The sequence below is a fragment of the Apis mellifera genome, linkage group LG4, assembly GCF_003254395.2.
Source record: "Apis mellifera strain DH4 linkage group LG4, Amel_HAv3.1, whole genome shotgun sequence".
NCBI classification, from domain to species: Eukaryota; Metazoa; Arthropoda; class Insecta; order Hymenoptera; family Apidae; genus Apis; species Apis mellifera.
The window spans coordinates 11,711,188-11,736,375 of NC_037641.1; the positions used below are offsets into that span (position 1 = coordinate 11,711,188).

Here is a 25,188-nt window from a genome sequence, read left to right on the forward strand (position 1 = left end):
TTTTCGACGAGATGTGCAATTTATCAATTTAGGAACGAGTCGAAATCCGGCGAGAACGTAGATTGAAATTTGACGCGTGAAATATTACCTCCAACGATAATAATAAAAATGCATTCTTTCGCACAAGGGAGAAATAAACGCGACGTTTTATTCTTATAAAAGCGAAGATGGAAATATATTTGTGAAATATATATATATATATAAACACTTATCGGATACGCGAGATTCTCGCGATAAGAATATACACGACCGTTATTAAAAACTTACCCTCTCGATAAAGAGTACGCGTGTTAAACGCGTTTAAAAAGGTGAAAACAGAAACGGATAAAGGGATGGAAGAAAGATAGGTGCGGGGAAGGGAGCCGCTATCATCGCATGTCGCGTTATATATATATATATCCAGCTTGGCCAAGAATTTTATAGGAGATGAGAAGGGGATAACCGGCGTACAACTCGGCAGCGATACGCGGAATTTCATTTTTTACGTCGGCCCATATATTTCGTCCCCGCGGACGTATCTGGTTTCGATCATCGGTCGCCCGCCGCACATTGTCCCCTCCTTCGTTCGTTTATCATTAGCACGCGACTCTTTATTATACCCGTTATCTTTTTAATTCGTCCCGCACCGATCTTTATTACCTTCCCCCTCCTACGAGGGAAAAGGGGTTTCTCAAGGCTTCTCACCTTTGGGCGGGTTGACGTGCAGCGCCGATCTGTACAAACTCTCCTCGTCGAACCAGTCGGTGTTCCTCAACAAAGTCTTGGCCGACATGAGGCAAACGAGGAGGGCGGCCGCGACGAGCACCGCCCTGCCCTTCCTCCTCGACCCGTGCCTCCTCGCCACGTGGTAGCAGCCCGACACGGCCGAGCCCACGATCAGGCACGCGCCCACGCTCGGCAGATACAGGATCCTCTCCGCAATCACGAAGCCCACGTAGAAGAAGAGGTTGCTCGCGGGGAGGAAGGGGAGCACGAGGAAGCCGAGGGACGCCGCGACGCCGCCCGCGGCGGCCCGCCCCCCGCGGGCCCCCCAGCGCGAGGCTGCGCCGCCGCTCGCCAGTCTCTTGGCGCAGTGGCAATCGGTGCCGATCGGCCCGTTGTTGTTGTTGTTGGCCGCCCGGCACCCGTCCGTGTGGCAGCCGCCCGCCCGCCTGCCCGCGCACACCGGGCACCTCGAGGCCACCGAGCGGGGGTACTGGGCGAGGAGGGTGGAGGAGGCGAGCTCGAGGCGGCGGGGCGGCCGGCGGAGGATCTTGACGGTCCAGATCGAGGCGGCGATCAAGGAGGCGTAGAGGAAGGCGGACTCGAGGTTCCTCGCGTCGAGGAGGGTGGTGATGCGGGGCACGGCGTCCATGGACCAGTCGAAGCTGAGTGTGCTAGGGCAGAGCAGCATCCTCGCGCTCGCCGCGGGCAAGTAGAGGAACGTGAGGCCGCGAGTGAGGCGGGAGGGATGCCTCGCGGCCGGGTTGTCCGCGCTGGCGAACTCCGGCCTCGTCCCAGTGATCCTCAGCCTGCCGAGGACGAGCAGGGCCAAGCTCCCGGAAACGATGCCGATGCTGCGCGTCCGAGTCACGAGGCCGCAATTCACCTGCAAAAGAGAGAGAGACGCGTGTATATATTTGTATGGGGAAGTTGAATATAGGAGAGCGATTAGAGGGTTAAATGGAAAATTCATCGTTTCCGTTTAATTAATGGCTTAACGAGCCACGAATCATTACCGCGGTTCCATTTTCGATCGATTAATTAGGATCCTAATTGATGTCGATTTATGTACACGTTTCTTTTTTATTTTTCTCTCTCGATCGAAAGAATTAATCGGAAGATTAATTAAAGCCGAATCGTGGATGCGTTCGAGCATCGGTCTCAAAGGAGGGATCTTAATAATAATTGGGCGATTCGTGTCCTGTTTGAATCCTCCCTCGTTTAAACCGGGATGTCCTGCTACTAACTCCAACTAATTTCGAACCGTGAAACGAAACTCGCTTCGTATACGTAACACGTGAAAAGATCCAGAGCGTTTCGCGTCCAAAGCATTAATTTAAAACCCTCGTTTTTTAGAAACCGCTTCGGATTCAAACTACGCTCTCCGACTACGATATCCGCAAAAATTGACGCTTCTAGCCTTCGAAAAGAAAAAAGAGAGAAAGAGAAATATCTAACTATCTTCACTGAACAGACCAGCGTAAAATTCGAGTCCCGTTATTTCTCCATCCGGCAACAAGGGAGAGATCGTCCCGCATAAACATAGAATCGTAGAGCTCGCGCTACTCTCGCGATCGACGAGGAACAAGGTGCAGCGAATATCGTAGCGAATTTCGACGCAAGGAAGGAAACGTCGAAGATAGTTTTCGGAGGGAGGGGAATAAAAATGGAAAGGAGGAAATTAAAGGAAATGGAAAATAGTTTAACGTGGAATATAATTACGGTGGGTTATAAGAAAATGAGGGGAGGGGGAAGCGTGCAAGGCACGCTTAATCGACGCAACGCTTTCGAGAGACGGTGGTGGTGGTGGTGGTGGTTCCGGGCAAATGAAAAGCAACGTCGAAAGCTTTTAAAGCGAGCCGTGGCGCGAGGTAATGCGAAAGCGACATTTTAATGGTAAATTGCGAGGCCGCGGGAAGAAGTGGCGATAATTGCGAGACCCGGAATTGCCAGCCCGGGCTTTTGTTGGCCGCGATCCCATCGCCCGCGATAGATCCCCCCCGACGATGCTTTTAACCGCGGAAAAGATCGGCGAAGATCGCAGCGAATTGGGAATTTGGGGAATTCGCGTGGATGAGACGACGCGGTTCGGGAAAGGTAATACCTTATCGTCGTCGATCACTTTTGAGGGGGTTGGAAAGCTTTCCTCGAACGATGGCGAGGGCCAATCGAGGGAGGAGGGGACGGATAGCTCTCGCAGGATGAAACTTTGGCCAAGTTCGCGCAATTGGAAGGAATAACTCGCCAAGGTAACGCAACTTACACCGTCGACTGATTTCCTTATAAACCCGCGAGAATTCTCGGCGAATAAAGAGTTTCCTTCCTTCGACGACTCGAAACAATTTTGCATCCCTCGAGGAGGGATCTCTCGACCACGATGATATTCGGGGGGATAAGGAAGTAACATGATAAGAAGAAAGATGTGAACGGAGATGTGGAATGGGGACAGGGAAAGAAGGAAAGCGGAAGTTACACGCTCGAAAGGTTGGCACCCCTCCAACGTCGGCCCGGTTCGGCGACATGCATCACGGCCAGGCGTCCGATGCATGCAGCGCATCCGGTGGGAGAAAAGCGAGAAGAACGCCTCGAAGGTTCGCGGGGCGGAGGAAGCGGAAGGTGGCTCGAGCGCCGTGCATCAAGGCCGCTGTCCGCGCCAGAACACAGGCCGCGTTCCCACCACGCGTTATCGTTTACACGACGGTCCCTCGTCTCCTTCCCGTGTCGGGATAAGATAAGATTCGAGGGCGATACGTGGACCAGAACGTTCGTATCGCGGCACGAGAGATAAATTCGCGACGACGATTAACCCTCTACTCTCGGTTAATTACACGCGAGTAACGTAATCGCAGGTTGGCGTTACATCGATGGACGAGAAGGAGGCAGGATTAATCCTACTTTCGCCCGTCGACGGTAATTTGATTACGTCGTTTTCAGCGGTAGACCGGTCCATTTTCAGTTGTTAATATTCGTAATGGCCGGCGGAGGAAGGAATGACTCTCTCCCTCTCGAAACGTTAATTTACGATAATGCATCCGGGGCAGACGGAGGCAAGAATTCGACATCCCTCGTGCACGCACGAATCCACGATACCTATTCGACGAAATTGTACCTTCGACGTTGAAAGGTATTAACATTAGATCTTGCTCGACGAGTTCTCGTGGGTTGATCGACGAAACTTAAGTCGTTTAAATGGAAGGGACAAAGTATCCGTTCCTCGAGCAGATACAGAAGTAATATCTGCTCGTTCGAAACGCGATTCACAAGCTCGAACGATATATATATAGTGATCGAGAAACGAATGATACAGCTTGGAAAGTTCATTATCGACAATTTACAGCGTCCTTACCTTTCGACTCGACTCGCCGCGGCACAATTCCCAGAGAAGACAAAGAGCCAGCGAGGATATCCCCGTTTCCTTGGCGAGGGTGGCCAGGGTCGAGGAGACGAGGGCCAGGATCAAGGGGAACGGCGACCTGGCGCGCTCGCAGTGGGCGCTGTACGCGAGGAACGCCAACAGGGTGAAGAGGCAGGCGAGGAGGTCGGCGCGGCCGACCACACCGGCCACCGCCTCGCTGTGGATCGGATGCGCCGCGAACAGGAAGCCGGTGATCGCGTGGCCCAGGCTGTTCCTTCCCGCCAGCACCTGGAAAACGCGACAAATTCTCGGTCAATCGACCAACGATTCGAAACCGAAGAGAAAGAGAGAGAGAGAGAGAGAGAGAGAGAGAGAGAGAAGCACAGGTCGATCGAGAACAATGAATTTCTGAATTTCGCCTTCTCCACCCGAGAAAGAGAAACTTATTCGACGATTTCCTTTAATCCGATAAATGGGATCCGAGCAACGGATTTCTAATCTCTAAACCGGTGGCGGTTGCCGTCCCTCGACTTCGCTCGCTCGAGGAAGAAGACGGATGAAACGATTTTCGATATCCAGCCGAACGACAGCGAAGCCGAGAGCGGGCGAGAGTTCGCGAGGATCGAAAAAGTTGAGAGCAAGCCGAGGAGGGGGCGGAGAGACGAAACAACGATTTCGAATCTCGATAATCCATTTATTGTACACGATAGCGTCGGACGGGAGGATATTATTGAGTGACGCGCGATTATTAACATAACATTTCGGGATTAAATGTAGCGGTAAAATTTTATTACGTCATAACTCGCGATGCTATCAAGATATCACGTGTGACGCGCGCGCTCTACAGGTGTCAACTATTATTTCGTTTTCTCTGGTGGCCGGACGCGAAATCAAACCGAGCAATGTGTCCGGAGTTAATCGAAAATCAGATGAATCGAATCGGATCCCCTTCTTTTTTTTTTTTTTTTATTTTTTAATTTTTTTTTTTTTTTTGCGCCAACGACTCGATAAATTTCAATCCATCCCGTTCCCGAGTAACGGGATCCGGTTATTAACCCGTCGGCTCTTTACCTTTCTGGCCACTCTGACCACGAGGACGGTGCAGGCGGCGTGCAACGCGACGTTCACCAAATGATAGCCCCAAGGCTCGAGCCCTCCCAACAGATGATTCAGGCGAAACGTGGCAACGCAGAGGGGCCTGTAGCTGCCGTGCGAGCCTCGATCGCTCAACGGCGTCCCCCAGAAATCGTTCTCCAACAGCTTTGACCACGGTGTGTTGGACAGGAGGTCTGGATTCGTCAGGATCGCTCTTCTGCAACACCAAACCATTCGTTTTCCTCCAATAATTTTCCGATAAATAAATCGTTCGATATTTCAAAACTCGAACAATATATATATATACGTATATCGATCGGTTTTATCTTAGGTCTTAGAAGCAGGAGGAGGAGAAGGAGCATCACCGCGGGTCGTGGTATTTTAATCGACCAGGCCGATCGATATTCACGAGCATCGAGGTGTTTCGGCTCGTCTCTGATACCGCAGGCGACGCACCTGAGCCATCTTCGTCGTCGACGAGGAAATGGGAGCAAGGCTCGATGAACACCGAGCCAATAATTTCGAATTCCAGGGGGTCCTTCGATAAAGCCCCCCTTCCCTATCAACCAAGGATCGTGTCGCATTTTCTACGTGAGATACCGCCTCCCCCCTATCGTCTTTCGTCCATGATCCCTTTCCAGCTTTTCCAATACTTTCGATCGAAACGATTAAGTTAAATTCCGACAAGATTCGGACGTAAAATAAGAATTCGACGTCGAAACTTCACTCTCGTTACCGTATATATAATAGTTTTTCCTCGTTAAGAGCCAAGCTCCTTGCAAAGAGGAGGAGGAGGAGGAGGGGATTGGTTTAAGAAGATTCAACCACTTTGCGCGAATTCGTTCCTGCGTCGAACGCTGCGTGCGCTAATTGCCTGCAACGTACGCGTCTAACGTAATAGGCGTTTCACATTGTCTCGAATTTCCCAATTATAGAATCGTAAATATATCGACGAATTTTTATGGACGATTTTATCGATCTTAATAATTAGACAAAGGGGAAAGAAGGATGGTGAAATTTCCGATGAGATGTTTCGAGATTTACGATTCGGGAAAATTCATTAGAATTCGGGACAATTGGAAGCGACGGGGAAGGGTCGCGCTCTCTCGGCTGGGAAACGGCTCGACACGAACGAGCCGGGGATGCCGTGTAAACTTCCCTCGTCCCTGTTTATTTCAATTTCCGGATCCTGTCAGCCGACGTTACGTACGCGCTCACGCGAAATTCCAAAAGAAACTACGCACACACGCCCAGCCACCGATATATCGGAACCTCTATTCCGTTACGTTATTGTCGATCGATTCATGCGAAACATTAACGTTGCTCGTTGTTCGTTCGGAGATATGAATGTTTAATGAAAATGTTTTTCCGTTTTTTCTTCCTCTCTCTCAACCGGCGAAAATAAACAGTCGGCAATCGAAATTCGCGCACGACACCACCGTCAATAAAATTTCTCCCCATTATTATATATATATATCGGAAATTCTGTTTGATTGCGTATCGAGCAAAAAAATGGATGAGAGAAGAAAAAGAAAGAGAGGGGTGAAGAAACGAAATGCCGATAACCAGAGGAGGCGGGAAACGAGCAATTAAAGGGTAAAAGGAGATCCGGGGATCAACTTGGAAGCTCTCTAACGTCGAGTAATCCAAGGTATTAGTCGAAGGCATCGGTGATATTAAGCATCTGTCAGAACTATCGCGAAACGGGGACACCCTCCCTCTCTCTCTCTCTCTCTCTCTCGAGTTCGTGTGTACACGTTCGCGGTATTCCCCGGGGACTATTTCTGACAGTACACGTGACGTTAATGAAACTCGGTCCCCGAGTCTAACGGAGCAACTCGGGACGTGACTGCACGCGGGCGGAGAGGGTCTCGCAAGGCTGGAAAGGGTGTGTGTACGTGTGCACCGCCGCCCCTCGAGCTCCCACACTCCCATAATACCCGGGTCCAACCCCTTTAAGCCCGGCTGCTCGACTTACAGCAAGCCGCGGGACGCCGATTCAATTTTACCTCCCCCCGTACTTCTTCGCCCAATCGGAAACCGTTTAGCGGCCGCCGCCCGCTCGGATTAGAATTATCGCTCGACTCGGCTCGGCTCGGCCGCCGTTAACGCCGTCCCCTGAACGAATTTTAATAAATTACGCCGCTGCTGCCTACCCCGCCCCGCGATATAGACACCCCCAGGCGATATTAAAATCGACCGATGATTAATCTTCGCCGGTAAACCACCGTCCACGCGATATAGAAAAGGGAAGGGAAGAGAGAGAGAGTTTTCTATCGATTGCTAAGCGCAGTCTGTCCTCCTCGCATCTGTACTTTTTAAGGCTTATCATATTGCGACTTCTTTCTTATCTCTTTGATTTCCTTTCTCTCTTTGTTTGAGAATCGAGAGTGTATAATTTGGCGGACAGATGACGGTTGATTCAAGAGTGTAATAGGTGATTGGACGAAAGGAATCGTTGAAAGGGGATTGCGCGTTGAATTCGACGCTTCGTTTCTCCTTTTTTTTATTGTCCTTACGGCGAAATAATATTTCAAAGCGGCGAAATTCGATAACAACCGCGGCCGTCCGTTGGACGTGAAATTTTCCCCCGAGGCCTTTCTCCTCTCCCTCCACGATACGGAGGGGCGGGCGTAAATCGTCGCCCGTGTCCGACGATCGATTTCTGTTTCTATTTGACGGCTACGTGACTTCCCCGCGGATCGAGGATAGAAATTCACGGGACACTATTTTCCTCCACTTCCCTCCCTCCGGTGGGAGAAGCTGGCGTCGGAGATAGCACCCCCTGGATGATAGGGGATGAGGCCGGCAATTTGCACCGCGTCGCCACTTCCCTTCTCCTCTCCGGGAGGAGGAACCTCGAGGAAGGAGGGAAAGGGTTGGGTCACGGTTTGGGGGGAGCAAAGATGTCCGAAAGAACGATAAAAGAGGCAAGAGCCGTGGCGTGGGGTGCCGCGACGTTATTTCCAAGAAGATGGCCCCCTCCCCCCGAGCTGGGGAACCGCGAAGAGAGGGTGGAGCAAATAAATACCTGACTAAATCGCCCGGAAAACTCATTCCATCCCCGGAGGAAGGGTTTTAGGAAGGCTCGGCCGGTGGCACATGGCGCCATCCCCCTCGCGCCGTGCAATTTCCAAAGTGAGGCTTAAGTCACTCGCTCGCTAGGTGTGACGGAAGAGAGAGAGAGAGAGAGAGAGGGAAAGAAAGTGGCGGTCGTAAGTTAAGTCGTAAAGAGAGACGAGATCGACCGCTTAAACTTTTTCCCCTTCCTCTTTTACCCTTCTTTCGTTCGTCGAACGAAGGAAGGAAGAAAGGAAGAAAGAAAGGAAGGAAGGTATCTCGTTTCGAACATCCTCTTTCAGGATTAGGATTTACGCGGAACGGATGGTGTCGAATCTAGACTCGAGTATGGATCGATCGGGGCGAGGAAAGATGGTTCGGATGGATCGCGCCACGATGGTTAGAATCCGAAGGGATATAGCAAGGTAAATGCGACCACTTTCTCACGCGCCGCCGAGAATCGCGATGAACCGCAACTCCGAAAAGAGATTTTCCAAGCTCCAACACGGCCTATAAGAATCGATCCGTCCTTTATTATCCTTTCCCCGAATTTATTTTTAAAATTCCTTCCCCTTTTCTTAATTTCAAATCCCCCTCCTCCCTTCAAAATTATTATTATTAATCATAAATGCGAATTAAGTTGGAAATGATATTCCTCCATCGACATATCGTACACGAATTATTGAGAACGGTGAGTAACGGATTATCCTTTCCCCGAATTTATTTTTAAAATTCCTTCCCCTTTTCTTAATTTCGAATCCCCCTTCTCCGTTCAAAATTATTATTATTAATCGTAAGAGCGAATTAAGTTGGAAATGATATTCCTCCATCGACATATCGTACGCAAATTATCGAGAACAATGAGTAACGGATTATCCTTTTCTCGAATTTATTTTTAAAATTCCTTCCCCTTTTCTTAATTTCAAATCCTCCTCCCTTCAAAATTATTATTATTAATCATAAATGCGAATTAAGTTGGAAATGATATTCCTCCATCGACATATCGTACACGAATTATTGAGAACGGTGAGTAACGGATTATCCTTTCCCCGAATTTATTTTTAAAATTCCTTCCCCTTTTCTTAATTTCGAATCCCCCTTCTCCGTTCAAAATTATTATTATTAATCGTAAGAGCGAATTAAGTTGGAAATGATATTCCTCCATCGACATATCGTACGCAAATTATCGAGAACAATGAGTAACGGATTATCCTTTTCTCGAATTTATTTTTAAAATTCCTTCCCCTTTTCTTAATTTCAAATCCTCCTCCCTTCAAAATTATTATTATTAATCATAAATGCGAATTAAGTTGGAAATGATATACTTCTATCGACATATCGTACGCAAATTATCGAGAACGGTGAGTAACGGATTATCCTTTCCCCGAATTTATTTTTAAAATTCCTTCCCCTTTTCTTAATTTCAAATCCTCCTCCCTTCAAAATTATTATTATTAATCATAAGTGCGAATTAAGTTGGAAATGATATTCCTCCATCGACATATCGTACACGAATTATCGAGAACGGTGAGTAACGGATTATCCTTTCCCCGAATTTATTTTTAAAATTCCTTCCCCTTTTCTTAATTTCGAATCCCCCTTCTCCGTTCAAAATTATTATTATTAATCATAAGTGCGAATTAAGTTGGAAATGATATTCCTCCATCGACATATCGTACGCAAATTATCGAGAACGGTGAGTAACGGATTATCCTTTCCCCGAATTTATTTTTAAAATTCCTTCCCCTTTTCTTAATTTCGAACTTCCCTTCAAAATTATTATTAATCGTAAGAGTGAATTAAGTTGGAAATGATATTCCTCCATCGACATATCGTACGCGAATTATCGAGAACGGTGAGCAACGGAAGGTGCGAACGCGCGTTGCTCGAGCAGGTTCGGGGAATATCGTGTAAAATCGTTACACGATAGGAGTAATCTCGCTTATTGAATATTTTACCAGCGCCTGGAATCATCTTTAAGCGCGCTACACGCCGGAATACATATGTATATATATATATATATATATGTATATATGTATATACGAAATGGGTGAGGCGCGAAGGTAATCAGAAGGTACATAATATAAGGTTGGGAAAGTTGGAGGCTTGGTTGCCGTCGTAAAACTACTGTTCGGGGAAGAAACAATAAGCCGCGCGCAATCCCTGACTCACGTGCGCGCGATAATATTTGATAGACGACGAGTTTTACGATCCTCCTCCTCCTCTTCTTCCCTAATTAGACGAGTCGTCGCCAACTTCCATCTCTTCTCCCCTCCCTCCTTCCTCTTTTGTTCGAGAACTATTCGATATGCATGATCGAACGCGATAAGATCCGCAGACTTTCCATGTAGCATGAAATAACGGAAGTTATTCAATCTCGAGGAGACCGGGACCGCCAAGTTGATAAAGGGAAATATATCCCAACCCTCCCCCCTCCCCCACGGAGGAGAGCGGCGTTGCGCGCATCGAGAATATTCAGAGAGCTCGGTAAAACTGCATCCGGGCCGAGCCACCGAGTAAATCATCCGGCGTCGCTACTGTTTTATTCGCCGTGGAAATAAAGTTCCAATTTCAGAATTCGGGATTTATTAGCCCGGTTCGAGCCGAAGTTTCGGTTTGCTAAAGTCGAGTATATAAGTCGAGGAGGGCAATAAGGGGTGTGGGGGAACAAACGTCGGTGAATTTTTTCCGCCTCCCGATTTTCTTTCTTTTTTTTTTGAATTAAATATTCGAATCGCGAGTTTCGCGAACGAATCGATCCCTTCGCGAATGGAATTTCTCCTCTATTATTCGTGCAACGTGATTCACGTTCATCCATATTTGATCCATCCTCGGCGAAACGGGAGAGGAAAAGGATTGATAATAATTTAATCGGGTAAAAGGATTAAGGAGAGGTCTTAAGATAGAGATATGCTTATCGCTCGGAACGATACAATTATTCTCGAAATAACGTCAACCAACGGTGAGCTTATATACTTTTCCCTACAGTTTTATCTTTTCTCTTCTTCTTTCTCGATCCCTTTTCTCCAAATTTTGGAGAAAACTCTGCGAATCTTGTCCAACGACTACGAAGAAACAACTTGATCGAGGATCATCAATGATGATTCTCCTTTTTCATCGAACAGGAGAAGAGAAAAAACGAGAAGAACACGAGTGTTTCTTAAAACGACAGAGGCGCGAAAATCGACAAACGAAAATCGAGCAGGCAGTTGCAGGCTCGGCGATGTAAAAGAACGGGAAGGAGGGCGGATCAGAAGGAAGGACGATGCCGCCATATAGGTAGACGATGCGCCTATATACCTTTTATACCCGGGGAATCCGAGAACGTCGTAATAGAAACCCCTGACAGGGGTCAATCTCCTAACGGTCGATCCCGAAAAGCCAACCCGCCTTCCATTCATCGATCACCCTCGGCTCAATCTCGGCTTCGATCTAGACTTATTCCATTCCCGAATAAGCTGCGCACCGCACTTCCCTCCAAAGTCATCGAGCCCCTTCTCTCATCCTCCTCGAACCGAGATCTTCCTCGCTCTTTCTCCGGTTTAAACCAGGAAATACTCGGAGAATGATAACCAGACTCGATGGACTGAGCGGATAGACCGATGGCTGCCTCCAAATCTACGCTACGCTGTTTCATTCTAAATAAGAGAAAACTCGAATGGTTGCTTCAATCAACCAACCATCGTGCAAAGTTTTCCCTCTCTCCGTGCGAAACGAAGAGAATTTTTCTTTTTCTTTCTCTTTTTCTTTCTTTCCCTTCGCGAAGAGACAATGCGAGGAGGACAGAATCGGGGGGGAGAGGAAGGCGGAAATATCCCCGGGTAACGCGAACGAATGGAACGGGCTTATCGGGAAATATCAAATTCACGATATCGGGAGCGTTTCAATATCGTGGGTTCGCGTGTTCCTGTTTAACACGGCAAAGCCACGATTATCCCCACGGTACATGGGGTGTAAAAGGGGAAATTCTCTCTCTCTCTCTCTCTCTCTCTCACTCGCGAGCCGTCGTCGTTTTTGCCGTGTAATGCTTTATTTTGCATCGGGAATGGCCCGTAGCCAGTGTCGTTTCACTCGTTTCCCGGTCCCGTCCTGAGCTTTCCCCTCCTGTCCCATAGGTTTTCGCCTATCCATACGCTATTCCTCCCCCCTCTCTTATCCGTCCACCCTCTGGCAGTTTGCCATTTCCAAGAAGACGACAACGAGAGGACTGGTCATTTCTATTTTCCTCCATTTTCTCCCTCTCTCTCTATCTCTTCGCTAATAAACATACCTCTTTCTCTCTCTCTCTCTCTCTCGGTGTATTCCTCGCGAACGAGCGTCCATTTGCGTCCGTTAACGATGGGGACGACCGTCCGTTCCTTTCTCCTCCATTCCATTCACGCTTCTCTATTATCGACTCCATAAGGAGATAATGCACGTATACATGCGCGAGACGGAGGGGAATGAAAATTAAAGAGGTGGAAGAATGATCGGGATTGGGAAGAAAGTGTATCGTGTATCGGAGCGATAGGATAAATTCGATGGAAGAAATTCGACGCGTGATCGTACGCCATTTCGGTTCACGGGCTCGAGTCACAATAAGGATCAACCCGTCAAGGTTCAAGGAAAATCAATGCTCAAAGGAAAGGAGAGGGAGGAGGAGGAGGTGGAGAAGGGGTCGAGCACCTGAAGACCACTTCTTCGCGGATGCTCTTTGCGTTATTACATCCTCCACCCCTCCTCGCTCCCCACCAGGGGTGGCCTTCTAGAAAATAATAAAATCCCTCGGCGAACGATGGACGTTTAACCCGGATAACGTGACTCTCTACTCTCACTCCCACGATTGCCGCATATCAATCGTCCCTGATAACGCGAATATCGAATCTCTCCTTTTGCTTGTATCGGAGCGGAGGTGATCGAATTCGAGGAAACGTGTTTCGTAATATTCTCGAAGGATCGATGTAAACGTTATCCTTGGAGATCGATGTAAAATTGTCTTTAATCTCGACAGACGGTGTTAATTAATTTATAACCCGCGCGTCAAACTTGTCGTTTGGAGAGAGAGACGAGCAAGCCAATCTGCATAGAACGAATCCGCGGCGAGGTTGAAACAAAATAACGGTGAAAATAACACCGGTGATCGAATTAGCAAGGGCCGAATAAGAGGAGAGATCGAAAGGGGGACAAAGGGTTGTCCGGAAAATATCAGCGCGTCGATTTTAACTGAAAATATCCGTCGAATGGGGACACGGAGCTCGATTAAAATTTTAATCGAGGGATTTAAACTAGCCATTTGCAAGTGTTTCGAGAATCGGCGTGTAAATAATGAAAATTCGCCCGACTCGAAATCCAAGCCAACAACTTTCTATCTCTTCCAACCATGTCCAAGATGTACGTAAATTCACGGAATACCGTTCGACGAATATATTGAATCTGATTAATCGTGCGTGATTTTAAAGGATCGAATTTAATTAGTCGGAAAAGGCGAAATCTTCCCCTCGCGAGAAGGAAGAAGGGGCGGCTCGTAGATAATAAAATTCATGGGATCGGAGCGGAAAAGAGTGAGAGTGGCGGCGTTGCCCGATCGCCGCCACGTTGCAAAGTTTTTCCACGGCCCCGCGGGTCCCATTTACGCGCGTCCCTCCTCCTCCCCTAAGAAAGAGGGGGCGGGGAGCAGCTCGGTTATTCCGATCACGGCCGAGGATTTTCGCTCGCGATCGAGAGAATCTTTTACGACTGCCGCTTCCTCGTCGTGTCGCCCCCGATATCGACGACGACGACTACGACTACGTACTCTGCCTGTGTAATGCGAGGAGGGAACTCGGAGGCGAGGATTTCTCTCGGCCGGCGAACGATCGGTATCCATTTCCCTTATTTCCCTCCGCATGGAAATAATTTCGCGACGTTCTCGAGTTTCGTGGCGCGAATTCTCAAGGTAAACGTTCGATACCCTCTCGTGGTGAGAAGATAGTTGAGAGCGGGGTGACGGGTCGATATCGAGGTTGTTGTGTAACTTGGAGGAGGAAGGAATGGAAAGAGTGATCGATTGATCGTACGAGGATAATCGAGTCGAATTCATGGGAGCAAGGATTAAATATCGCAAGTTGATATTCCAATTCTTTAGAATTCCGCTCTCTTAACCGTGGAAAAGTGTTTGATGAGTGAGATCGAATTGGCGAGGATGAAGCCGTTTCTCGGGAGAGACAGAGACGGAGAGACGTTAGAGGGAAGGAGGAAAAAATTAGGACGAGGAAGCAGAGTAGTTACGCCGTCGAATTGGAACGGGTGAATTTCGTAAACGCTAATGGCGATCGAGCGTAACGCGGGAAATGGAATGGCGGGAGGGGAGCGGTCGTAAAAAGCAATGGAACGATCAAGGCCGGTGTAAACGGCGCGATGGCGGCCTTATAATTTTTCATTAGGGACCGATATCCCGCCTCCTAACTACCAATATACCTTTACAACACCCTTCCTCCCAACGGGGAGCTGCCCCTTCCCATTTCGGAAACGCGCCTCCACTGCGAATAAAGTTGCGGTCGCCATTGGACGAAGGAAAGACAAAGAGAGAGAGAGGGTGGAGATTGTCAATCCGCCGTTCCGCCGTTTAATCGCGCTGCCCGATTCGAGGCCACCGTAATTCCATTCATCGACGCGAAGACAAATTGCACGGGCCGCAATGCTTCTCGAAGGAGGAGGGGGGAAGGGCTCGGTCGGCGCGAGGAACGCCGCAGGAGTGGCGAGAGACGTTCGATCGCGGTTACAACGGGAAACTATGGGACGAAGCGAGGGTATAGACGCGTGCACGCCACCTCCAGCCCCGTCCAAGGGGCAGAGGGATAGTAACAGGCTGCAGCAGGAAATTCCTTCCTACTCGGAATAGTTTGAATAACTACGCCCGTCCGGCTTTCACCCCCCGCGACGATGCGCCTCGTACAACACCTCGTCGTATCCTTCCTTCTTCCCCCTCTCTGCTCACACCTTCCTCCACCTTCTCCCTCGGAAATCTCGTAGCCGTGGGTATCGATTCGATACGAGGTTTTTTATCGAGGAGGAGAGGAGAGATTCGGAGTGCAAGTTCATCGAGAACGTTTCGTAACGTACTGGAGGAGGGGTGGTTCATCGAGGGGTAGGTAAAGGAAATAAATTGGCCGGTATTCTTCGTCTCTCCTCGCCACGACTCCTTGTTATCCGTGGCTTCGAATTTTCGACCGAGCTTTGATGCGATCTTTCCGCTGCGCCGATCAAGGAGGACCACCACCCTCGAGGCTCTGCTCGCTCGTGGAAGAATCCTCGGTGGTCAGCTTTATTGCGACAGTTAATCGAAAACCTAACTCTATATATATTTGGATGGGCGAATAATCGGTGGGCAAAAATTACTGCGCGTAACGAGGAGAGCGCGTTCGCTCTCTGATTCGAGAGGGTGAATGGAGAAAAGAGAACGGGCACGCACAAAGGAGGCCGCTCGAATTAATTCGCAATAACAATTGCGAAACGGTTGTTGTTTACTTTTTAAATCAAACGAATATTTCTATGGAAAAAATTCCTAACCACGAGAGCTCAACGATTTATAACGATCCCCCTCCCTTTCGACCCGTGCGTGCAAGCACGCGTAACGATCTACGCGTTTTCCAAACTCCCGTTAAACGAACGCTCCGTTCCACCCCGTCGAATCGAACGATACGTCGCTAATTCGCGATAATTCTGCCCGATAAAAAACCCTCTTCCCCTTTCCCTTTCCCCTACGTATACTGCATTTATTAGCGCCCATATTCGAGATATCCCGGCTACATTAAACAGATTTCGATCGACAACGATCCATCGAACACCGGTTGGTAAAAGGTTGAAGCGGAATGGTAAGCATTTCGAAAAAACGTGATATTCGATCGAGATCCATCGACAGCTCGGAACCGATTCTAGGCTCGATGAAAAATACCCTAACCGAGTCTTTTCTCGCGCGTTTCTTTCATCCCTCTTTCTCTCTTTTCGCTCGGAAAGAAACCTCGCCGAGAGAAAAGCCTCGCACCCTTTTCACGTTCCTCTCGAAAGAGCGAAATAACCGCGAACGCACGAATGGAAGCGATTCGCGCGCAGACGAATTCGACTAATTCGAGCGCGTACGTCGAAAGAGAGGGATCCGTCGATGGAGTGGAAAATTCCAGCCGGATAGACGCGACGTGGAGAGGAATTGCGATCTAATTGACGGTAACGCGAGCGCGAATCGGCGAAACTCGCGCTTCGATCGGCTCTTAAGGGAGGTAGAGAGTAGACTATAGACGCTTTATTTCACTCGCATACGCGCGCACGTCCATTGAATCAGGCGTACGTAGAGCACGCGTACCGATCCGAGCCGGTATTCGAGCTTCGACAGAAGCGTTGCCGCGTGACGTTGAGAGAACGCCGCTCTTCAGAACGTCTCCCTCCTCCCTCCCCCCGTCAAACTCGACGGAACAAGCGGAGCGTGTTCGACGAGTCGAATCCCTCCCCCCGCGTCTTCCATCACCGTTGATCTTCGCCTCGGTACAACGAATGTTTCGAGGGGTTGGGGGTGGATTCGATTAACGTCGCTAAGAGGTATCGCGTCACACGGTTGCGTTAATAACGCTGATTTATCGAAGGGTTTCGAATTAGCAGGGAGCTGCTAGACACCTGGTTCCTCCCGGTGGGACGAAGCTGTCCCTTCTCCTCAGTCCCCAACCTGCTTAAATATCGAACGCGATATTCACGTTTCCCGATCACACAGGGCGCCACGAGGACTGCTTTTCTCCCCATGCAGCCGAGGGGATGCGAGGACAAAGGCGAGGAAACGGAAGGAAGCGTAGGAAAACTAGAGATCCCGATTCCAGGAGAGGATCCAGGAGGATCGCGAAATTTCCTTCCCGTCGATTGACCGCGTTGCGCCGCCTCTCCACGCGGGATCGATTCCTTGGAATACCGAGGGGAGGGGAGTAAGACAATGAAACAGAGAGGGGTGGAAAATCGAGAGACGCGCGAAACGATCCGCCACGCTGTGACAAATGAAAGAGCGTGGGGAAACGCGGGGTGCGGTCGCTCATCGGGAGGAGACGAGAGACGAAGCTTTGGGCAATCTCGTTGAGAGGACGACTGAAAGACAGACGGAGAGAGAGAGCGGATGAATCCTATTTCTCTTGCGGCGGACCTTAAATTGCCAACCAGATCCTGCGGCAGAGTCGCATATGATTGCTCAAAGCTCTCCATTTCTTTCTCCCTCTCTTTTTTTCTTTCTTTTTTTTTTTGGACCGACGCGAGATGACTAGGAAGAGGCATCCGGTAGGAATCAAGAACGATGCTAACGCCTTTTCTATAGAAGCGCCTACCGCCTCTCCATAGAAAACCATCGTAGGAATATAACGTGTATGTGTGTATATATATATATATATATATATATCCGGAGGGTGAAGGCTCTGGGTAAGGCATTGTTGATCGAGCCTCGATTCCATGTTCCATTGTCGAGTGGAAAGCTGGAGCAAACCGAGGATCAGGGAGCGTGAAGGAGCGAATAGCTGGAAGGTATTGGATGCGCGAAGAAAAGAAGAGTTATGAAAGGAAAGAGAGAGAAAAAGACTTTTCCAAGTACGAGGCCCCCCTTTCCTCCCTCCCTTCCTCTGCATATTGTTTCCGTCTAACATCCTCGTATTTCTCGATCGAATTACTCGGCAATTCTCGAGAGCGAAACGTGGCGAAAAACGTGGACGGACGAGGAGGAGCAGATGGAGTCGAAACGGGATCCGTTCGAGAAGAATAATCGAGAATGGAAGGGAGGGAGGATCGACCTAGAGCTCGGCCTAGCCACCCACCGATATTCCCACCGTTATTCGCGGTGTTCCGGAAGGGGTGGCGCGAAAAGCACAGACTCGAGCGGATCGACTTGACGAAATGAAACGTGGAAGCCGATAGACGCGAGAGATGCCGGGCTCGAAACGAGGTCGATCGTCGCTCTTGGGGAAATAAGGTGGAGGAGATGGGGGAGGCGTGGGCGTGTGCCTGCGGCACGTAGATAAGATTCATGCGGGGAAAAGGCGGGCGGAGGTTGCGAGCGAGGCCTAAAACCCGTGAAGGCCGCCTCGGCTCGAAAAATCTCGGTGCAAGTCGGGCCCGCCTTCTCCCTTTGCGATATTGGCCCTCGAGATGGATTCGACGTCGTTGTCTCCTATATTCTCGACCCAGTGGAGGGTTAAACTAGACTTAGCAACGACTCGACTAGCGCTGCCTCCCCTACGATCGTCTCCCCTCGCCTCTCGCCCTCTCCTCTCGCCCCGGCCTCGAGCAAATAAAATTATGGTAGGTAAGGATTAGCCGTGGATCGACGGGGAGAGAGGGCAGGATTTAAAATAAAACGGAACTTGGTTAACTTCTGCCCCGCTTTCCCGCGGCTTTCGCCGCTCCCTTTATTTCTCTCCCTCTCGGTTTCGGCCAACCTAGCCGGCTATTTACCGGCCTCTTCTCCTCCTCTACCCCAGAAATTAAATTTTTTTTTAACTCCCACGAAGATCGAAAAGGAAAGAAAAGGGACGGAATCTTATTTCTCATTGGAGGGCGGGTTTGCGAAACGGGTATCGCGACTTATCGATCGAAATTTATTTTCTCTGCGCGAGTCTGACGATTAACGAGGAAAAGGATCAAAGGCGGATTTTTTTCACCCGCCTGTGAGATACCGTATTTTTTCCTCCTTCTCTTTCTCCTTTTTCCTCGTAGTCGCGTCACTCGGCTCGGCCGACAAGCTCGAAGCCGATGGATTCTCTCTCTTTCTTTCTAAGCTTGTGAGGAAAGAGCAGAGGCCATCGCGACCATGGAGAAAATTATTTATCGGCAAGGGGACGGGCCTCGAGGGATTTTGGAAACGCTCCATCTTCCAATCCTTCGGGGGGAAAGGCTTCGAGCTGCCATTAACACTCTTTGTTCTCCCCCCTTCTCTCCTTTTTCTGTACCAAGATAAAGTCTCTCGCGATGGACGCGATCCTTTTATTTTTTAATTTCGCCCGAGCTCTTGTTCTTGGTCGGAAGAATTCACAAAGGGATGCAAATAAGAAAAGTACTTATGGCGTATGGAGGAGGACGAGGCACGTATTAAAAATAAATCGGTCCTCTCGAAAGTACATGTATATACATTTATTCGAAGGAAACCGGGAGCATTGTCGGGGAATCGGTAATCAAATCTAACCGTACCCGACAAAGAGAGAGAGAGAGGGAAAGGGAGAGAAAGGTAACTAATTCAAGGATCCAACCTCCGACTCAAAGCGACGACCTACACACGTATCCCCTTTGCCGAAACGTTAATGGCTCCGAAATGGATCTAAAATATCCCTCCCCCCTTTCTCCCTCCAAACAGGTAATCTCGAAACAGGTCGATACCTATCGATGAACCGAATCGAAACAGGGGTCGCGACTCCAACTCCTCCATTTCCGGTTAAATCACCGGAGCATTATCACGGCTCGAGTTTCTGACAAACCAAAGGGTAGGCGAGATAGAGAGAGAGAGAGAGAGAGAGAGGGTAGTAAAGGGTGACACAGGCGAGGCAGGCAAGGGCCCATTATTCGGGCAAAATAACGTTGACCTGGATAGCAGTGGGAAGCGATTCTCGATTTAATGGGGCTCGTGCTGGAGGAGGCGTGCGACGAGGAGCGGCGAGGCGAGCGCTGCCCCATTATTAGGATCATTGACGATTCATTTCCGGCATATGACAGAGAGCGTTTGATAGGACGGAACGGGGTCAAGTCTCTCGCGCGTCGTGCCGCCGCGCGTCGTTTTGTCATCGTCGACCGGAGGAGGATCAATCGTTTCTCTCGCGACGCCACGCTTCCTTCCATCCTCTCCCGCGCGCGCGCGCGCGCTTTCGAGGGGGAAAAATACTCGGCCACCCCTCCCTCCTTCGATTATTTTTCGCGGGCGGGGTAATAAGAGCGTCGGGTTTCGTTACTTTCGGCTCCCGACGAACGGCTTTCCCCTCCGCTGGGAAAGCGGCCGAGTTTACGATTATGGTATGCATAAGAGACGGGGGATAAAGATCGGGATAAATTTGAATCTCAAAGTTGAGTCGCGATCGCGAGACCCTCTCATCCAAATTTATGAACCGATAAAGTTCCGCTCGATGGAAATACGATCTAAACAAGTTGCAACCACGCGCCCCTATCGTCAATTTATCCGGTGATGCGACGGGATGTGTTCGAATCATCGGCGAAACGAAACCTCGAATCGATGAGTCATCCTATATACGATATATATATATACATTTGTATCCCGAGCGATGGTCTCCTTTCCTTTGATCTTCGAATCAATTTACGTGATCGATTCTCGGGGAACGCTCTCCAAGAGCTGGAAACTTGGCAATAAGAAGAATCGGCCGCAAAACCAAGCGATACTTACGATTCACCGGGATTCGATTACCAACCTCTTCTCTCCGCGCGAGCAGGGGAGAGAAACTTGGTATATTCCATCCGACGGATGACTCGGACAAAGTTTCTTTGCGATTTCCAGCCATGAGATTATAACAAACTTTCCCTCCTTTCCCTGAATTTCCAACGGTTATTTTTTCAAATCTCTCGAATTGAAAAGGAAGAATTGAAGAAAATATCGCATCCTTTCGAATCGGCTCGAAATCGTTTCGAGATTAATAACGAAGTAGTTCCTCTGCAGGAAGGAGAGAGCATAAGCCCCTTTGTCGTCTTAATGAAACGTCACTATCCACCATCGTCTCGGGGCCGCATCCTAACCGACACGCTCGATAGCCCTCCGCTCCGCTCGCAGAGGCTATTCGTTTGACCGCGCAAAGGGGCCAAGAGTCGAGGAGGGAGGTTCGGCAAAGGTGGGATCGATGAAATGGAGCGGACGACCGCAGAGGCGATCAAACAATCGCGGCCAGATTTTTCGGACGTGCATTGCCTCCTCCTGTCCTGAGAATTGGAGATTTTCCTTCGGTTTTCCACCAGAGGGAAAGAGGGGAGCGTATATAATGCAACGGAAGGAGGGAGGGCATACGTACGCGTGATTAAGAGCGGAAGTGTCGAGCGAGAGTTGCTCGGTGAAAGCAAGTTTGAGTTATTATTGCGCGGCGGTAAGCGGAGGACGGGTTTCATCGAGAGCGTAACTCGCGCGTGTGGAGAGAGGCAGCACCGGCGGCTGTAATATACACGCGTTCTCGTCCGTCCAGATTAAAGAGAGTTTTACGCGAGGTGTTACGCCGCGCCGAGTTATTAATCCTTGGAAAAGCCGTGTCGGGAAGAGAGAGAGAGAGAGAGGCGATGTAAAAGTGAAGAGAGCCGTAGGGCAAACGAAGGGAGAGGAGATGGAGCATTTCCCTCTGCCTTCCTCTCCGTCGACGGCCACGTCGTCATCGCCGACCAATTTTTCCCATCGATCCGAACAGCACGCCTCTGAATTCTAAATTTCTAAATTCCTCTCAGAGACGAATCAACCGCGATCGATAATCCTTGTCCCATCCCCGGATATTCATTCTTTGATTCGATTTCGATTTCGTCGAAATATATCCCTCCTTCTACAATTTCAATATGAATTTATACCAAGAGAAACTCTTGAATGAGTGAGAGAGAGAGAGAGACGAGGGAATTTTTAATTCCGTGGTCGAAGCTCTTTCCCTCGACGCGAGAATAAAAATTCCCCTCCGGCTCAGGTCCGATTCGCAAAGTGCTACACAGCGACATCGTGCCTCCTCCCTCTCGGATCGTTATCGAAAGGAGGCTACCCACCACCTTTCTTTCCTCCCAGGGAGCCGGCTATGATCGCTATCGTCGCCCCGATGACTACAAATGCGAATCGTTCCACCACATCGGAGCGGAGCGACGATCGTTTCCGAGAGTATTTACCGGGGAAAGTGGAGGGAGGAGGGAGAAATCGAACGAGAAAATCGCGATCGACGCCATCGCTCTATGCAAACGAGCGGCCTCCCCCGTGTTTCGATATTCTCTCCGCTCGAAACGCGCCGTGATATCCCCCCCTCCTCCGTTTAAACGCCCGTTTCCTCCGTTAGGGATAGACGGCGACTAGTTTTTTTACTCTCCTCCCCCCATTCGATTCCCTCGTTAAGTGTAAACAATGCGATTTGAAAACCGCGATATGGAATAGGGACAGGCGTGAAAATCATTTTCCGGGCGAGGGAGAGGGAAGACGATTGGATATTGCGATATTTTTCCGATACGACTCGTGTAAAGCGAAACCGTTGTTTCCGTCGCGATTGCGATTGCGTATGTGTGTACAAGGGGTCGAACACGCGACACGAAGCCAAGCATTTTGCATATATTTTCCACAGCGATCGATTATCAACCGGCCTCTCACCGTTTCTCTGTGATTAACAAGCGCGAATATCCTGCGAGATTCAGATGGAAGACGCGTAAGATTGAGCGACGAAATTAAATCGCGGCGATGCGATTTCGAAGAGAAACGTTGAGAGCCGTTCGTGAAAAGGCTCCGCCAACTATTTTTAACGTATTTGGAACGAGGACGACGACGATTTTCATTCCCTCCTACCCCTAAGATCGGCACTACGTTCTCGGAATACCAGCCGCGTGTACCGACCTGCTCCCATTCCTTCCTCTTTCCCGATAGAAAAGGAAGAATCGTGGAAACGCAAAAATGCCACCAGCCATGCGACGACCGTTCGAGGATCTATGGACGACAGATTCGCACGAACAAGTCGCTCGAGAACGCTACCCTATCCCATCGAATATCGCAAGAGACAGTATCGACGGAACGTGAGAAAAGTGCTAAGAGCTAATTAAAATTTCATCCTCGATTCTCTCTGCGAATTCTCATATTCCACGTATTTGTTGAAATTAGTATCGATTCAAATACTGGAAGCGCAACTCGATATGGAACGTGGTTCTTCGTTCGCAGCGCACTATGCATCGACAGAGTTTGGCTTGAAAAAAAACAGCCATGCAAAACACCACACGCAACGTAGAGATTCCATTCCTCATTATTACTCGAAACAGCCGTACGATTTTTGTCAAAGGATTCTCCCTCGCGTTGGTTACAATTATCCAAAACCGCACATATATTACATTTCCCTGCGACCCGTCCCTTTGAGAATTCGATACACCATAACGCCATCCCTCCTTTTTCGCGCTACGCATCGTTACCAGACCCACCTTTAACGACAATGGGATCGAATGTAGCACGTCACGCGGCAGCCATTCTCCTTCCTTCCCCGGGAAGGAAAAACGAGGAAAGCTACCTACCTACCTACGTTTCGCAAGAGGAAACGTAAGCCGAGGCGGCGCTGGAAAGATCGTAGACACAAAGCGGCGGCGTAAACTTCTTAACGGAAGTCGCCCTCTTTATTCGACACGTGTCGCGGAAAGAGAGAGACCGCGGCATCGCGCCTCCTGGAGAAACCATTTCCCCGAGGAAAGCGAGCTTCCATTCCGTCCTTCCCCTTTATGGGCTGGCTTTGGTCCGCGCGAGGGGCGGTGGTAAACGCGGTAAGCCGAGAATCGGCGGGAGAAAAGGACGCCGCTCTCTCTTCCTCCTCCTCCTCCTCCTCGTTTCTTCTTTCCCTTTTCGCGGCCCGGCCGCGTAATGTCTTATGCATAAAGAGCAAATTGAACGTTGGTAGCGGGCGGCTGTCGGAATGCTAATGAGAAAAGTTACCGTGAAAAACAGCCCCCCCTCCCCCCTCTCTGTTTATTCTCCGCCACCTCTGCCTAGTTTCAGGACCTGCTGCTCGCGGTCCAATCTGAACGATCGATGATGACGAAGGGTCGAAAGGCCGACTTAACCGTCGGCTGTAATTTAACGAATTTTTCTCTCCTCGGTTAAAGATACCTTTTTTTTTAGAAGATATTGGATTTTTCTGCAGAATGAATCTTCCGAGAAATAGATAGATCGAAGGTTATTTACGAGCGAACAGGAGGACGAGATCCAGGGTGGAGGATAAATTTTGGAAAATTTCGGGGGTAATTTGAAGCCTCCCTTGATTAATCGCTATAGCGCAACGTAATTTCGCGGGCCAATTTTCGGTGGGAAAAAGTAAAACTTCCTCTTCTCTCGCTATGATTTCATTAACGAAGAATTGGATTCTCGAGATTTTTCTTCCTTCTTCTCTATTTCTTCCTCGGATAATACGAAGCAATCGATATTCGATATTCGAAAAAAGGTAAAATTCTTCTCCTCCTCTCTTTGAAACCTACCACCCTTTGGATCGCGATAAAAACCGCGCTAAGATGAATCCGCGTTCCTTGGTAATTCAACGACTTCGTTACAGGGGCCGGGGCTCGTTTTATAAAAATACCGATGAATCCGACTGGGTCATAAATTATTCATAACTTAATCGGTCCCTTTGTGGAGCGCGATAGGGCGCGGACAACGGGCAGCGGATGGATTTTCATCCCCGGGGAATATTTTCACCGGGAAGGTGTACAATGAAGTCGCTCGGACAAAGGGCACCCGCGCGGGGCTTTCTAATACCCTTCCATTTTTATTACGAGAGGAGAAGGAAGGAGGGGAAGAGCAGGAGGAAGAGGAGGGCGTCTTTCTCCTTCAGGAGCAGGGGATAACATTGTTGATACGCGTATCGCCGGCGCAAGGATCAGGAGGGGGCAAGGATCGATTCTATGGAAACTCCAAACCCGACAACAAAGGATGACTCCGTGTTTCCTTTACGGAGAGGGGGAGGGGCAGGTAAAGTGTTCCCGTTTCGCTGCATCTCACTTTTCGGGAATGAACTTTCCTCGCCCCGTTTTCCATTTACCGGAATATTTACGAGCCACCCTCCCGAAGAAATATCTCGAACGAGCTAATGGATTGTGCGAATCCAGATCGCCAGGGTGTCGAAATATCTTTGAAATTAATCTCAAAGAGAAAACTTTGAATCGATAAAAGGAGTATGTGACTCAGAGTTTATAATATTCCAATCTTTATTTTCTTCTTCGATTCGAGACTGGATTTGAGGATTTTCGACGGTGATTTCACTTCGACTCTTTGCGGGAGAAAAATTTCGAGGGGAAAGAAGAACTCGGTCGAGTCG

At 49.2% G+C, this 25,188-nt stretch overlaps 1 protein-coding gene across 4 annotated transcripts in view; it reads right to left on the reverse strand.

Annotated features, from left to right (window-relative positions):
- LOC408787 (transmembrane and TPR repeat-containing protein CG4341) overlaps positions 1-25,188 on the reverse strand; it is a 127,118-nt gene that overhangs the window by 61,957 nt on the left and 39,973 nt on the right. For all 4 annotated transcript variants that reach the window (XM_006567201.3, XM_392318.7, XM_006567200.3 and 1 more), the window contains exons 2-4: positions 5,129-5,369; positions 4,049-4,345; positions 685-1,588 (exon numbers count right to left, since the gene is read on the reverse strand). In XM_006567201.3, coding sequence (XP_006567264.1) covers positions 685-1,588; positions 4,049-4,345; positions 5,129-5,369 — 1,442 coding nt within the window. The remainder of the gene's footprint in view (positions 1-684; positions 1,589-4,048; positions 4,346-5,128; positions 5,370-25,188) is intronic.